Source organism: Sorex fumeus, unplaced genomic scaffold, assembly GCF_029834395.1.
Source record: "Sorex fumeus unplaced genomic scaffold, SorFum_2.1 ptg000064l, whole genome shotgun sequence".
In the NCBI taxonomy this organism is placed as follows: domain Eukaryota; kingdom Metazoa; phylum Chordata; class Mammalia; order Eulipotyphla; family Soricidae; genus Sorex; species Sorex fumeus.
The window spans coordinates 456,651-470,785 of NW_026606121.1; the positions used below are offsets into that span (position 1 = coordinate 456,651).

Genomic DNA, 14,135 nt, shown 5'->3' on the forward strand with positions numbered 1-14,135 from the left:
CTGTGTCAGACTGAGAGACTCAGGCGCAGAGGCACGCGCCTACACACACACGGGAGTCTCAGCTGAGTGGGCGACCAGGAGCTGTTCCTTTAGTTCGGCTTTCAGAATTGCTGTGGAGGGGGCGGCATGTCAGCGACCCTGAAGAACCCAAGAGGCTTTTAATAGAAACCCCACTTGCTTGATAACTGCTTCCCTGAAAGAGAAGAAAAGCGTGAACGCTGATGGAGCCTAAAGCTCAAGCACCTGGGCCCCAAAGGAAGGGCCCCCCAGGGAAGAGGCGGACTGGAAGGGGAGAAGATGAAGACACTCTTTTCGCCCACCTCCTTCCTTCTTCCCTTCCCTTCCTCTCCCGCTTTTCCTCTGCCCCGGATAGGGCGGACCCTTACTCGGGAGCCTGAGAATGATGCTTCCCTGACTTGGGTGCCCTTCACCTAGATCCCCATCACTTGGCAGGTCCCCAGTCTATCCCTAGAGGACGCTCTCCTCATCCTCACAGTCCACCGGTGAGCTGCCTGGCCCTTTAAAGCAGCGGACCCCGGCCGGGTTATTGTCTCTCCTCGCAGCCAATCGGCGGCGCCGTTGGGGGCGGGGGATCCGGCCTCCCGATTGGCCGCCGTGCGCCCCGCCCCGCCCCGCCCGGGATCCCGGGAGCTGTCCGGCCGCCTCGGTGCTGATCCCGCCGCCGCCCAGGGGCCGCGAGCCGCGCAGCGAGGCCACTATGAGCGGGGGCGTCTACGGCGGAGGTGAGAGAGCCTCGGGCTTCAGGCTGCGCGGCCCGGCGCGGTCTCGAACCCGCGTGACGCAGAGCTTCGGGCACCCCCGGGCTCGGCATCTCGGCGCCCAAGCGGGTGCAGCCCGGGCTAGGGTCTGGCACCGCCGTCCCGCGCAAGCCGAGCCCCGCGCCCTGCAGCCCAGCCCACCTCTGCTCGGCCCCGGCTGGCCTGGCCGGCAGAGAACGGTGGCCCCATTCAGGCCGCGGGCTCTAAAGGCTCAGGACCCGCCTGCCGCCACTGAGGCCAGACTGGGGGGCTCTGACCCTTCCTCGGGGCTGGGGGAGACCCCTCACACTCCTGTCTCCCCGCACAGATGAGGTGGGGGCGCTGGTCTTTGACATCGGCTCCTTCTCGGTCCGTGCTGGCTACGCCGGGGAGGACTGTCCCAAGGTGAGCTAGCCAGCACCGTTCCCGGTTCCTCGGGGTTCTGGACTGTCTCCCACTCAACCCCCGTCCCACCTGGAGTGCGCTCAGCCCAGAGAGAAGAGTCTCGGGATTTGGAACTAACCCAGGGCCAGGCTGAGGGCCCTGCCAGGGGCCCTGCTGGGCTGGAAACTGATCTCTGTCCCTGTTCCCGCCCCTTCCAGGCTGACTTCCCCACCACCGTGGGCTTGCTGGCAGCCGAGGAGGGGGGCGGGCTGGAGTTGGAGGGGGAAAAAGAGAAGAAAGGGAAGATCTTCCATATCGACACCAACGCCTTGCACGTGCCCCGGGATGGGGCAGAGGTCATGTCGCCCCTCAAGAATGGCATGAGTAAGGGACCCCCCATCACCTCCTGACATACACTCCACTGCTAGGCACAAGGCATCACACACCCAGGGGCCGCCTCTTGGCTTCCAGCAGCCGCCTGGCTCCCAGCCCAGGGCCTGCCAGATTCCCGGGAATGGGGTGGGGCTGACTCCTGAAGGTGGTCTTACTCCTGGTTCCTTGCACTTGGCCTCCCTCCTTGCTCTCCTTCTGTCTCCACCCTGCCTGCCTGCCCTCATCTCTCCACACTGCTCTCCTGGCCTTAGTCGAGGACTGGGAGTGCTTCCGCGCCATCCTGGACCACACATACAGCAAACACGTCAAGTCTGAGCCAAACCTGCACCCAGTGCTCATGTCTGAGGCCCCGGTAAGTGCCTCACCCAGCCCCGGGTCAGCTCTGGGCTTGGGTTCATCTTTTCCCGCACCACCCCCCCCTCAAACTGCTGCCATCCACCAATCAACCACACCCCTGGCTTTTCACGCATCTCTGTGATCTGCATCCACCCTGTCTCCTAGACTTCATCTCATCCCTCCAGCTCAATCATCCTTTTTTTGTTTTTTGGGTCACATACGGCAATGCTCAGGGGTTACTCCTGGCTCTGCACTCAGGAATTCCTCCTAGCAGTGCTCAGAGGAGCATACAGGATACTGGGGAATGAACCCTGGTTGGCCACGTGCAAGGCACACACCCTCCCCGCTGTGCTATCACTCTGGCCCCAGCACAACCATCCTTGATAAGCCATTTCCCCCTATTTTTTAAATATTATTATTATTTGGTTTGGAGGCTACGTCCAGCGATGCTCAGGGGTTACTCTTGCTCTGTGCTCAGGAATGACTCCTGGCAAGCTCAGGGGACCATATGAGGTGCCAGGTATTGAACCCAGATCGGCCACATGCAGGGCAAGAGCCCCAACTGCTGTACTTTCACTCTTCCCTCAAGTCCTTTCTAAACTGTTATTAATGTATTTGTTTATTGGTGCTGGGAATCTAACTCAGAACTTCATGCATGGAAAACTATGTCCTCAGCTCTTGACTTTTTCAGTTAATATTTTAGTTATTATATATACTTGATCTTTCTTTTTTTAAGTACATAAAGAAAAAATCTCATCATACCCCCCTCCTTCCATTTATATGCCTTTCTCTCTCTCTCTCTCTCTCTCTCTCTCTCTCTCTCTCTCTCTCCTTCCCTCCCTCCTTTCCTTCCTACTGCTTTCTCTTGAAGTACTGAGGGTTCAATTTTAGGTCTCATGCTTACAAGGCAAAGATTCTACCACTAAGCCACATCTCTTTTAGATTTTCTTTTTTGTCCTTTCTTTCCCTACATCTAAATATCACACTTAACTTGCTCTTTGTGGAAATTTTAAAAATTTTAGGTATGATCGTATAGATTTTCCAACAAAAATGTAAAATGAGAAGTTAATAATAGAAAAAATATAAGAAACTATGGCAAATGAGCATGTATTTTATTTTTCTATTGAAAATAAATTAGCACCTGTATTTTATTTTTATTTTAAATTTTTGGTTTTTGTGTTTGGGACACACCCGGCAATGCTCAGAAGTTACTCTTGGCTCTGCACTCAGGAATTACTCCTGGCAGTGCTTGGCAAACCATATAGGATATTGGGGATCGAACCTACGTCAGCTGCATGTAAGACAAGCAACCTACCCTCTGTACTATATCTCTGGCCTGTTCCTGCATTTTCAATCCTAGGGGTTCCTTTTTTTGCATGAATTTTCTTCTTTTATGTTTTCTTTAGTTGCCAGGACCACCCCCAGTGGTGTTGGGAGCTGGGGGTTGGCAGTGCAGTATTGTGTATCATATGTGAACCTCGCACATAGAGACATGTGCTAGCCGTCCTCTTGAGTCACACAACCCCAGCCCAGATTTTCCTTTTTCTTTTTTTAAGCACATCCTATTCTATTAACTCACAAAAGATATCATTGACTTTGATTTTGTCTTTGAAAGTTTCCATATCTCTGAAAAGCAGTGTCATTTCTGTTCTGACAAGTTGCTTTTATTCTGCCCCGTCAGGGGTCTCTCTGTCTCTGTCTTTGTAGGCTGCTTTTGTGTATGTGTGGGGACCCGATGGGTCCATTGGAAGCTGTGTGGTGTGGCAGTTTGTGGCCCATCTTTGTTCTGGGCTGATGTCCTGGGATGTTTTTCTGGCATCATCTGAGAATGGAAACTTCTGGTCTTATGTGTAATCTACAGGGAGACTTCTGCCTGGAGACAGGACTAGTTTCTGGACACAAGCAAGGGAACAGGGCTGGTGTCTCCACCTTTCCTGTCATAGAGTCACCCAACTCCCCTGTGTCAGCAGCTGTCCTGCCCACGCAGAGACCCTCAACCCCCTCTCTCAGGGAAACAAACTTCTTTTCTTCTGTGGGGGGTCATGGAAATGGGGAATGTGGTGCGTGTCTTGAATAATTGATTGGAACAGCTTGAAATCCTCTTATTTTAGTTTTCCCTTCACCTCAACCTCCAGGAAGACCTGAAACGGCCTCACCCCTCTGCGGAGCCTCCACCCCAGCTCAGGAGGCAGTGCTCTTGCATGCGCTCATTCTCATGGCATCCACTTCTCTGGTTTCCTGCCTCCAAAGTGCCTTGCTGTCTTCTCCTTTCTTATTCTTCCCAGTCCTGGAGGATATATTCCTCTCCTCTTCGCCTCTTGCAGTCCCATAGCATGCAGTGGACCCTTTTAATGTGAACAATCCAGGGACATTTGGTATATTCTTTGCTGCACTACAATCCCTGCTCTACTTCCCAAACATGTGCATCACCCCAGAGGCAACTGCATTTTCTTTCAGCTGCTTCTCTCCCTCTCCCCTGCCTCCAGCCTGGGAGGTCGCTAAACTGTGTTCTAGCCTTGTGGATGTACCTGTCTGGATCTTTTCTCTAAGTTCAATCATGCATCATGGGACTTTCATTTAATAAACTTCTTTTTTTCTTTTTGGGTCACACCCAGCAGGACTCAGAGGTTACCCCTGGCTCTGTACTCAGGAATTATTCCCAGCAGAGCTCAGGGGACCATGTGGGATGCTGGAGATCATACCCCGGATGACTGTGTGCCAGGCGAATGCCCTACCCCTAGTAAATATTACTCTGGCCCCCAGCAAACTGTTTCTAAGAGCCATTCATTTCGTGTCATGATTTGTACTCAGTGACTATGTCAGCATAACTGTCCATTGAATGGGTGTACCACAATCAGATTTTCTTCGTTTATCCACTGATGGTGCTTTGTTTTGTTCTCAGTTTTGGCAGTTGTGTCTAATACTGATATCAGTCATACAGGGAATTTTTTCTTTTCTTGATGTCATATTGGTTTATAAGTTTTATATGTCTTTGGTTTGGGTTTTGGAGTTATTCCCAGCAGCACTCAGAAGCTCTACCAGCTCTGTGCTCAGGGATTTCTCCTCGAGGTGCTCAGGGGACCATACTGTGCCAAGGAATTAACTCAGTATTCCCATGTGCAAAGCACACCTCGATCTATCAGGCTGTCTCTTTGGCCCCATGACTATATATGTTTGTTGTTGTTTGATTAGGAACCACATCAGTGGTGCTCAGGGCTTACTTCTGGCTCTGTGCTCAGGAACCACTCCTGGCAGGCTTGGGGGATCAGATGAGGTACCAGAGATTGAATCTGGGTCAGCCACATGCAAGGCAAGAGCTCTTCCTGCTATATTATTATTCCCGCCTCAAGACTATTTATGTTTTAGGGGTACAGTTTCCACATCTCATAGTACCTCTCACCTACTACCCATCCACCAAAATTTCTTGGACTCCATCCTGAGTTCTTTCAAGAGTATAACTGGGTGTGCAATAATGGAGTATTAAAAATGCAATAAAAGAGTATAACTGAGCCATGTTAATTCTATGCAAAACTTTTCTGTTTGTTTATTTTTTTGGATCACACCCAGCAATACTCAGGGGATACTACTGGGTCTGCACTCAGGAATCACCCCTGGAGAGCTTGGGGGTTCATATAGGGTGCCAGGATTTGAACCTGAGTTGACTGCATGCAAGGCAGGTGCCCTCCATGCTGTTCTATCGCTCCGGCCCCATTATTGCTGCACTTTCTAAGGAACCGTGCCCTGTTTCTCTCGACAGCCAAGAACTATTTATTTTCCCAACATTTTAATTCTACACATTCTAACACTTGTTATCTTGTTGTGTGTGTGTGTGTGTGTGTGTGTGTGTGTGTGTGTGTTGGGCAGGGAGGGCTCTGATTCTCAACAGTATTCAGCCAATCGCCGAGGATTCAGTGATCAGGCCTGACACTACTAGGGTCCAGGAGGGCAACTATGGTGGTGCTCAGGAGACCGCATGATGATGGGTTTGAGCTTGGGTCCCTGCCAGGCGCAATCCCCTGGCCATTGGCTTATCTCCACAGTCCCTCTGTTTTGTTTTTTAATCATCATCATTTCCCTAGTGGGTCTGAAGAAGTATCTCATTTGAGCTTTTGATTTGCATCTCCCTGATGGCTAATGATTTTTTCCCCTTTGTTTTGGTGACCATACCCAGAGATGCTCAGGGTATATTCCTAGTTCTGCATTCAGGAATTACACCTAGCACTGCTGGGGTCAAACCCAGGTTGACTATATGTAAGGCCAGTGCCTTACCCGCTGTACTATCACTTCAACCCCTTATAGCTAATGATTTTTTGACATTTAAAAAAATGTATAAAGTAGTTCACAATATTTGATTACATTTAATATTCGAACACCAATCCCACCATCATTACACCTTCCCACTACCATGTTTCGGATGTTTCCATCCTGAACCCCAGCCCCTACCCCAAAGCGGAACTGAAATAATTTATTTTGTATTGTTTATTATGAAAAACCATTGAAAATGCTCCAAAAGATTCCTTAGAAGAAAGAGTGTGAAGATTGTTGTTCTATAAGAAATCACTAACATATTGTTAAAGGTTGAGACTTGTGTAGTTTTATATATATATATATATACACACACACATATATATGTGTATATATATAAATATTTCCCTCTAGGATTGGTTGCCTCCTACTTTAAGCCTCATCAAATATGGAACAGTACTCTTGGAGTATGGGTGGTGTGAGATTATGAATTGTCACGCAGCCACATTTGCCGCCACGCGGTTCAGAAATACATTCACTTCTGGGTCAGACTCTACTGGAGCATGTGGAGAGCGACCATAAGCATGATGGCGGTTGAGTTCTGGAGGCTTTGGGCTGCTGGGGCTGGGTCCCTTGGGGCTGGAGGAGTCTCACCCACCCCCGCTCTGGGGTGCCCCAAATGAAACACCCTGGTGTGGGGTCTGCGGCATGTTTATGGCATGTGTCGTGTTATGTTCTCTTCCGGGAGAGAAGCACATGTGACTCTGGATCATGGCCAATGACAAAATTATCTGGTGCCATCCAGAGGTGGCTTATGGGCATGACTGCTGAGTTGCCAGAAACAGGGAGAGACGGGCGTGTTGGTGTGTTGACTTTCATGGGTATCTGTCTTTTTGGGAACAGGGATTGAACCCAGAACCTCATTCCTGCAAAAGCATGGGTTCTACCACTGCTCTGCTGTCCTGATCCCCAGGTTTATTTATCTCTGGTGTGTGTGTGTGTGTGTGTGTGTGCGCGCGCGCGCGCGCGCGCGCGCGCGCATGTGTGCACCATATCCAGCAGTGCTTAGGGGATGCTTCAGGAATGAAGCTCAGGGGTTGCTTCCTAAAGTGCTTGGGGGTGGGCCCGACTGATGGTCCAGCAGAGAGGGCATTTGCCTTGCACACGGCTGACCAGGGTCCAATTCCTGGCATCCCACTGGGTCCCCCTAGCAAGGCCAGTAGTAGTAATTTCTGAGTGCAGAACCAGGATTAACCTCTGAGCATCACTGGGGTGTGACCCAAAACCAAAATAAATAAATAAATAAATAAATAAATAAATAAATAAAGTGTGTGGGGACCCACATGGTGTTAGGAATCAGCCCAGGCCTCCTGCATAGCCCTTGAGCTTTCTCCCCACCCCCACAGTCCTTGGCCCCCAGGCTGATGTTTTGTTAAGTTGCCCAGTAATTTTGCTGAAATCTTGAAAGGAATAAAACTTGCTGTTGTGGGCTGGAGCATTAGTACAGCGGGTAGGTCCTTGCATGCTTTCCACCTAGGTTTGATCCCTGGCACCCCATATGATCCCCCAGGGGTGATTCCTGAGCACAGAGCCAGGAGTAAACCCTAAGCACTGTTGGGCGTGGCCCCCAACCAAACCCTCGATACTGTGTTCAGTTTTCCATTTTACCCAGAAACGCTTTTCCTTGGTTTGCTTAATTCTGGGATGATCAGAAAAGGGAAGAAAGATGGGAGGAGCCTGGAATTTGTCTGTATTATCTAATAAAGAACACTGGGCCAGGAGTCACAGACTTGGCCACCTGAGGCAACCCACTCTCCCATGGAGTTTGTTTCTGCAGCTGCATCTTAATGGGGACCTTTCACATCCCACATGGGTACTGCAAGCAGGGGCCTATCCTCCATGAGTGGGACTTGGAGGTTATAGATCTGGGATGTGGGTGAGTGTCGCTGGGGCTCATCTTCCTGAATGCTGTCCTCTCACACTTTCTCCTCAGTGGAACACCCGGGCCAAGAGGGAGAAGCTGACAGAGCTGATGTTCGAGCAGTACAACATTCCTGCCTTCTTCCTGTGCAAGACAGCGGTGCTCACCGCGTATCCTCTGGGGCCAGACATGCTGCCTGGGTGGAGCCAGGGTGGAGGGCCTGGTGTCCTAACCAGGGCTGGGCCTGATTCTAGGGAAATAAAGACACTGGGGGCTGGGGCTGGAGTGATAGGACAACAAGTAGGGCACTTGCCTTACATGCAGCTGATCCGGGTTCAATCCCTGGCATCCCATGTTGTCTCTGCAGCCCTCCAGGAGTGATCCCTGAGTGCAGAGCCAGGAGAAAGTCCTGAGCACTGCTGAGTATGGCCAAAAAAAGCAAAAAGAAAAAAGAGCATTGGGGCCAGAGTGATAGTACAGTGGAGCTTGCCTTGTACGTGGCAGACCTGGGTTCAATCCTTGGCATCCCATATGGTCCTCTGAGCACTGCCAGGAGTGATTCCTGAATGCAGAACTGGGAGTAACCCTTGAGCACCATCAGGTGTGACCCCCAAACAAAACAAAAGTGTTCTGGGGATATATACTTCCCTGATCCAGAAGGTCTCTGGGACAGGGGCTGGAGTGATAGCACAGCGGGTAGGGCATTTGCCTTGCATGCAGCCAACCCAGGTTCGATTCCCAGCATCCCATATGGTCCCCCTGAGCACCGCCAGGAGTAATTCCAGAGTGTAGAGCCAGGAGTAGTAACCCCTGTGCATTGCCGAGTGTGACCCAAAATGCAAAAAAAAAAAAAAGAGAGAAGGTCTCTGGGATGGCGAGGATGGAGGGGTGGGCGGGGGGGAGGGCGGTCACCAGTAGCCTTTTCTCATCCCGTGAATTAGGCAGAGTTGACAGGATGGGACAGGCAGAGAGCAGAGCTGGGGCTGGGGAAAAGAGGGAGAGGTGTCCAGTTCCGAGGCCTCCTGTCCCCATCTGCATGGGTACAGAAGTCAGGTGGCCCATGGGACTGAGAACGAGAGGAAAGAGAAGGGTGGAGTTCGAGTCCCCCCAGCCCCCGCCCCTCCCGTGCCTCTGTGCTATACCCCCTGGCTCTTTGACCTTCAACCCTCATGTCAGCTTTGCAAACGGCCGCTCCACTGGCCTGGTGCTGGACAGCGGTGCCACACACACCACGGCCATCCCCGTGCACGATGGCTACGTCCTGCAGCAAGGTGGGGGTCTCCGTGAGGGCTGCGGGGGGCCCGTGCAGACCAGGTCCCGACCTGCCCCCTCCTTCCAGGCATTGTCAAGTCGCCCCTGGCTGGGGATTTCATCTCTATGCAGTGCCGGGAGCTCTTTCAGGAGATGGCCATTGAGATCATCCCGCCCTACATGATCGCAGCCAAGGTGGGGCCTCATCACACAGACCCCGGTGGGGAGGGAAGCCAGGCCCCCAGAGAATGCTGGGGCTCATGTCACCCTCTCAGCATCCGGGCCGGACAGATGGACGGCGGCCAGGGCACTTAGCCAGCTGCTAGCGACATGTGATGCCACAGGTGGGCTCGGGCGCCCGGCTGGAGGCTGCCTTGCCCATAGGGTCTGTGCCACCTCGAGCTGGGTTCGGGGCAGAAGTGGCTCAGATGATAGAATGCTTGTATATGCTGGCACCCTGTCACCTGGGCCCCGTTGGGCATGGGCTTGGGAGGGGTCTGTCTCCCAGGAGTTCTGTCCCCCTTCTATCCCCCCCCAGACCCTCACCTGAGCTTCTTGGATCAGCAGTGTCAACTGCTGTCGGACCCCATGGACATGCCCGTCCACATTTGGGGGGCAGGCCCAGTCCCCCTATCTCTCTCCCATCTTGTGGAAGGGCCCCAGTGCCGGCAAGTGCTGGAAGTCCTGAGATGGTGCTCAAAGGCCGTGTCCCCACAGGAGCCTGTACGGGAAGGTGCCCCCCCAAACTGGAAGAAGAAGGAGAAGCTCCCCCAGGTCTCCAAGTCCTGGCATAACTACATGTGCAACGTGAGTCCTGGAGTGGTCTCCCCTGGCCCTGCCCTCCCCGCTCCTCCCCAAGGGCCTTGAGCAGGGGTGGGTTGGGGTGCTGAGCTCAGCCCCCCCACCCGTCTGGTTCTCAGGAGGTGATCCAGGACTTCCAGGCCTCTGTGTTGCAGGTGTCTGACTCCCCCTACGACGAGCAGTGAGTGGGGCCCGTGGGGGGGGGGGGCGCTCCGGGGGTGTCTGCTCCTCTGGGAGCACTGGGGGCAGAGTCTCTCCTCCCCACACAGGGTCGCGGCTCAGATGCCCACGGTGCACTATGAGATGCCCAATGGGTACAACACAGACTACGGTGCCGAGCGACTGCGCATCCCTGAGGGCCTGTTCGACCCCTCCAATGTCAAGGTCAGGTGCCAGAAGGGCTGAGGCGGGACCCCAGGAGTGTGGGAGGAGGGTCCCCGAGCAGGGCACAGAATGTCCAGGCCTGACTTCTGTCTCCGCAGGGGCTGTCCGGGAACACCATGCTCGGTGTGGGCCACGTGGTGACCACCAGCATTGGCATGTGTGACATCGACATCCGCCCGGTGAGAGGCTCCCACGCCCTCCCCCCGTCTGGGGGCGGCTCTCCCCTCCCTGCCTTGGGGGGCAGCTCCCACAGCTCCCTCCACCCCGAACGGTTCCCTTAGCCCCCCTCCCCGGCTCACCCCCTCCCTGCCCCAGGGCCTGTATGGCAGCGTCATCGTCACGGGTGGGAACACGCTGCTTCAGGGTTTCACCGACAGACTCAACCGGGAGCTTTCACAGAAGACCCCACCGGTAGGAGCCCCGCGGGGCCCAGGGCCACCCTCCTCCCAGTGTCCAGCTGCCTGGCGAGTCCTGAGGACCCCGTGTGCACCCACCCCTCTCCCCAGAGCATGCGGCTGAAGCTCATCGCCAGCAACAGCACCATGGAGCGCAAATTCAGCCCCTGGATCGGGGGCTCCATCCTGGCCTCGCTGGTGAGTGACAGGGTCACCCCCAGGCCTTCCTCTGCTGCTGGAGATGGGATGGGGAGTGAGCCAGGTTGGCCTGGGATGAGGTGGGACCCCACTCTCCCCAGCAGAGGGCAACCCTGAGGTGTGAGCTGACATGGTTCAGGTATGTTTGGGCACAATTGCAGGTGGAACTATGGGCACCAGGAGGCACCCAGACCCAGAGAGAGCAGAACAGGGGGGATGGAAGCGAGAAGAAGGGCAGGTTGGCTCCACGCTGGCATCTGGAAGGGGACAGATGGCTGACACAGTCCATCCTCCATGAACAAGGGACAGGCCAGAGCCAATTCATCACCAAGTTCCATGATCGCATGCCTTGGGGTTCCTTCAAAAGAGTCCACTCTAAGGGAGGGACCCGACAGGCAGAGATTGGGAGGACAGCTCTGGGGTACAGCAAAGGAGGTGCTGGGACAGTGGGGTGTGCCCAGCCAGGCCACAGGCAGCGAGCAGGCCGAACATGTGAGTCTAGGACAGACATAGGACATTCCTGGGCTGCAGAGGAGACACTTGTTGGGAAGGATGCAGCCCAGTTTGCAGAATCTGGTCACAGCTCAACCAGCTGAGTCCAACACGGGCTGGAGTGATAGGACACTGTGCAGGGTCATTGCCTTGCGTGCTCCTGATCCAAGTTTGATCCCCACCGTTCCATACCGTCCTGAGCACCTCCAGGAGTGATGCCTGAGAGCAGAGCCATAACTAAGCCCTGAACATTGCCAGGTGTGGCCCTCCCAAAATAAAACAGAAAAAAAATACCCACAAATGCTCCAGTAACTTAAAGAATGTCTAAACAGGGGCAGGGGAGATAGTGCAGTGGGAGGGCACTTGCCATGCACCTGGATTTGCTTCTGGCATCTCATATGGTCCCCCGAGAACTGCCAGAAGCAATTCCTGAGTGCAGAGCCCAGAGTAACCCATGAACATCACTGGGTGTGACCCCCCCCCCAAATAAAAGTCCAATGAAACAAGGGAATGAAGTTTGAGGACTACATATTTGGGAATACACGGTGCTCGGGACACCCAGAGGCCCTTCCCGGTGACTCTTGGCCCAGTGAGCCAGTAGTTCAGTGCAAGGGCCTGAGGATGCGAAGCCGATTGGACCCTGCAGAGCCTGGGGTTATACAACTAACTTTTGTGGTGCTAGGGATTGAACTGGAATCAGCCACATGCAAGGTGAGAGCCTTAAAACACGTTATTTCTCTGCCCCATCCCAAGACTTATTACTTACTCCAGTATAGTCACAATATTAACCTTCCATATGATCCGTATAAAAATTGACTTTTTTGGCAGGGAGCACACCCAGCAATGCTCAGGGGTTACTCCTTGCTCTGAACTCAGGGATCACTCCTGGTGGTACTTCTGGGGCCATATGCAGTGCCAGGATATCACCTGGTCACCTGGGTCAGCCTTTGCAAGGCAAGCACCTAACCCGTTGGTTTATCACTTGGGCCCCAAATTGACAAGCTGACACTCTTTTGACTGACCTCAGTCTTTTTATTTGTTTATTTTTTGGCTTTTTGGGTCACACCTGGCAATACTCAAGGTTACTCCTGGCTCTGCACTCAGGAATTACTCCTGGCAGTGCTTGGGGACCATATGGGATGCCGGGGATTGAACCTGGGTCGACCGCATGCAAGGCAAACTTCCTACCCACTGTACGATCGCTCTGGCCCTGACCTCAGTCTTAGTCTTGAGGGTACGGCACACCCAAGGCGTGTCTCATTCTGTACTGGGCAATTAACTACATGTCACAAGTGGTCACTGGTGGGCCACCAGAAATGAGGACAGTGACCGAGGCCCAGCAGAGCCGGTCTGGGGCAGGTTTTCTCGGGGGTGGGGGGACATGGTGGTAAATACTCTCAATTGTGGGCAAGCTGAGTGGGAGGTCCCAAGGACCCCTGAAAGAGGTGTCAGGATCTGGAACCCTCCCCTGCGGGACTGGGGAAGAAAGAGAACTGGGGAGAGGCTGGCGGAGCAGAAATTACTGAGAGGACGTGGGCTCCACAGTCTGGAAAGGTGAGTGCTGAGCCAGGGGCCCCAACAAGTCTCAGGCTGAGAACAGAAAGCATGAGTGTCTGCAGGGTGTGAAGTTACTGTGACCAAAGGGTGAGGGTGAGGCTATGAGAGACACAAGGTGAGAGAGGCCAGTGCAGTGACAGGGCACCATGAGGAGCACTGTGTGTGAACGGGTCAGGGGACCCGTGGGTGGTGGTCTGGAACTCGGAGCTCCACGCCAGCCTCTGGGGTGGGACACAAATTCCATCCCCACTGCATGGCCCCTGAGCAGGGTTAGCCCTGTGACCTCAAAGTCCCACCAGGATGGTGGGGGTGCGGGTGTGCATCTTATAACTGGGGTCAAAACCAAGAAAAAAGCTTGTTCCAGGGCAGACTACACACCGGCACCCGGATTAGCCTCTTAATATAGAGCAGGGGTGTGCCTGCAAGGGAGAGGGGCCAGGAGGGACCTTGGGGGTCGAGTCTGCAGGGGTGCATGCGGGGAGGCCCCACAATGACGTTTCCACCAACAGGGCACTTTTCAGCAAATGTGGATCTCGAAGCAGGAGTACGAGGAGGGCGGGAAGCAGTGCGTGGAGCGGAAGTGCCCCTGAGGGCAGCCCCTTCCCACCGGCCCGCCCCCAGCGACAGGGAGGGGACAGGAAAGGGGGTGCCGGCTTCCCCCCAAAACTCAGCTCCAGATCCCGCCCCTCTCCCACCTCTCCCCTACACCGCGCGTCCCCGTATTTATTTTTCAAGCCCCATCCGCTCGTCTTCTTAGATTGTGACGTTTCTGGGTTGAAAGAGTAAAAATGTTTTGAGAAAATGTCAGTTTGGCCTCTTTGAAAGCGGGGAGTGGGGGGGCAGGGGTCTGGAGGGAGATGAGGGGGGCTCAGGCCGATGTGGTGCTGAATCCGGGAGGAGGCCCCGCGCGGCCCCGGGCAAGAGCCTCGTAAAGCAGCTCAGAGAACGGAGACCGGAAGCGGGTGCGCCAGTGCGGCCAAGTCCGGACTCGGCCGGGGGCGTGGCTCCCTGGCAGGGGCG

At 54.1% G+C, this 14,135-nt stretch overlaps 1 protein-coding gene across 1 annotated transcript; it reads left to right on the forward strand.

Annotated features, from left to right (window-relative positions):
• The first annotated feature begins 592 nt into the window (after positions 1–592).
• ACTL6B (actin like 6B) lies at positions 593–13,907 on the forward strand. The gene is made up of 14 exons (XM_056128371.1): positions 593–743; positions 1,087–1,163; positions 1,361–1,526; positions 1,787–1,887; positions 8,110–8,207; positions 9,214–9,308; positions 9,377–9,483; positions 10,006–10,095; positions 10,209–10,270; positions 10,359–10,473; positions 10,572–10,652; positions 10,789–10,884; positions 10,980–11,066; positions 13,625–13,907. The coding sequence occupies exons 1-14, from the start codon at positions 719–721 to the stop codon at positions 13,703–13,705; spliced, it is 1,281 nt and encodes a 426-aa protein (XP_055984346.1). The 5' UTR covers positions 593–718; the 3' UTR covers positions 13,706–13,907.
• Positions 13,908–14,135: the final 228 nt, after the last annotated feature.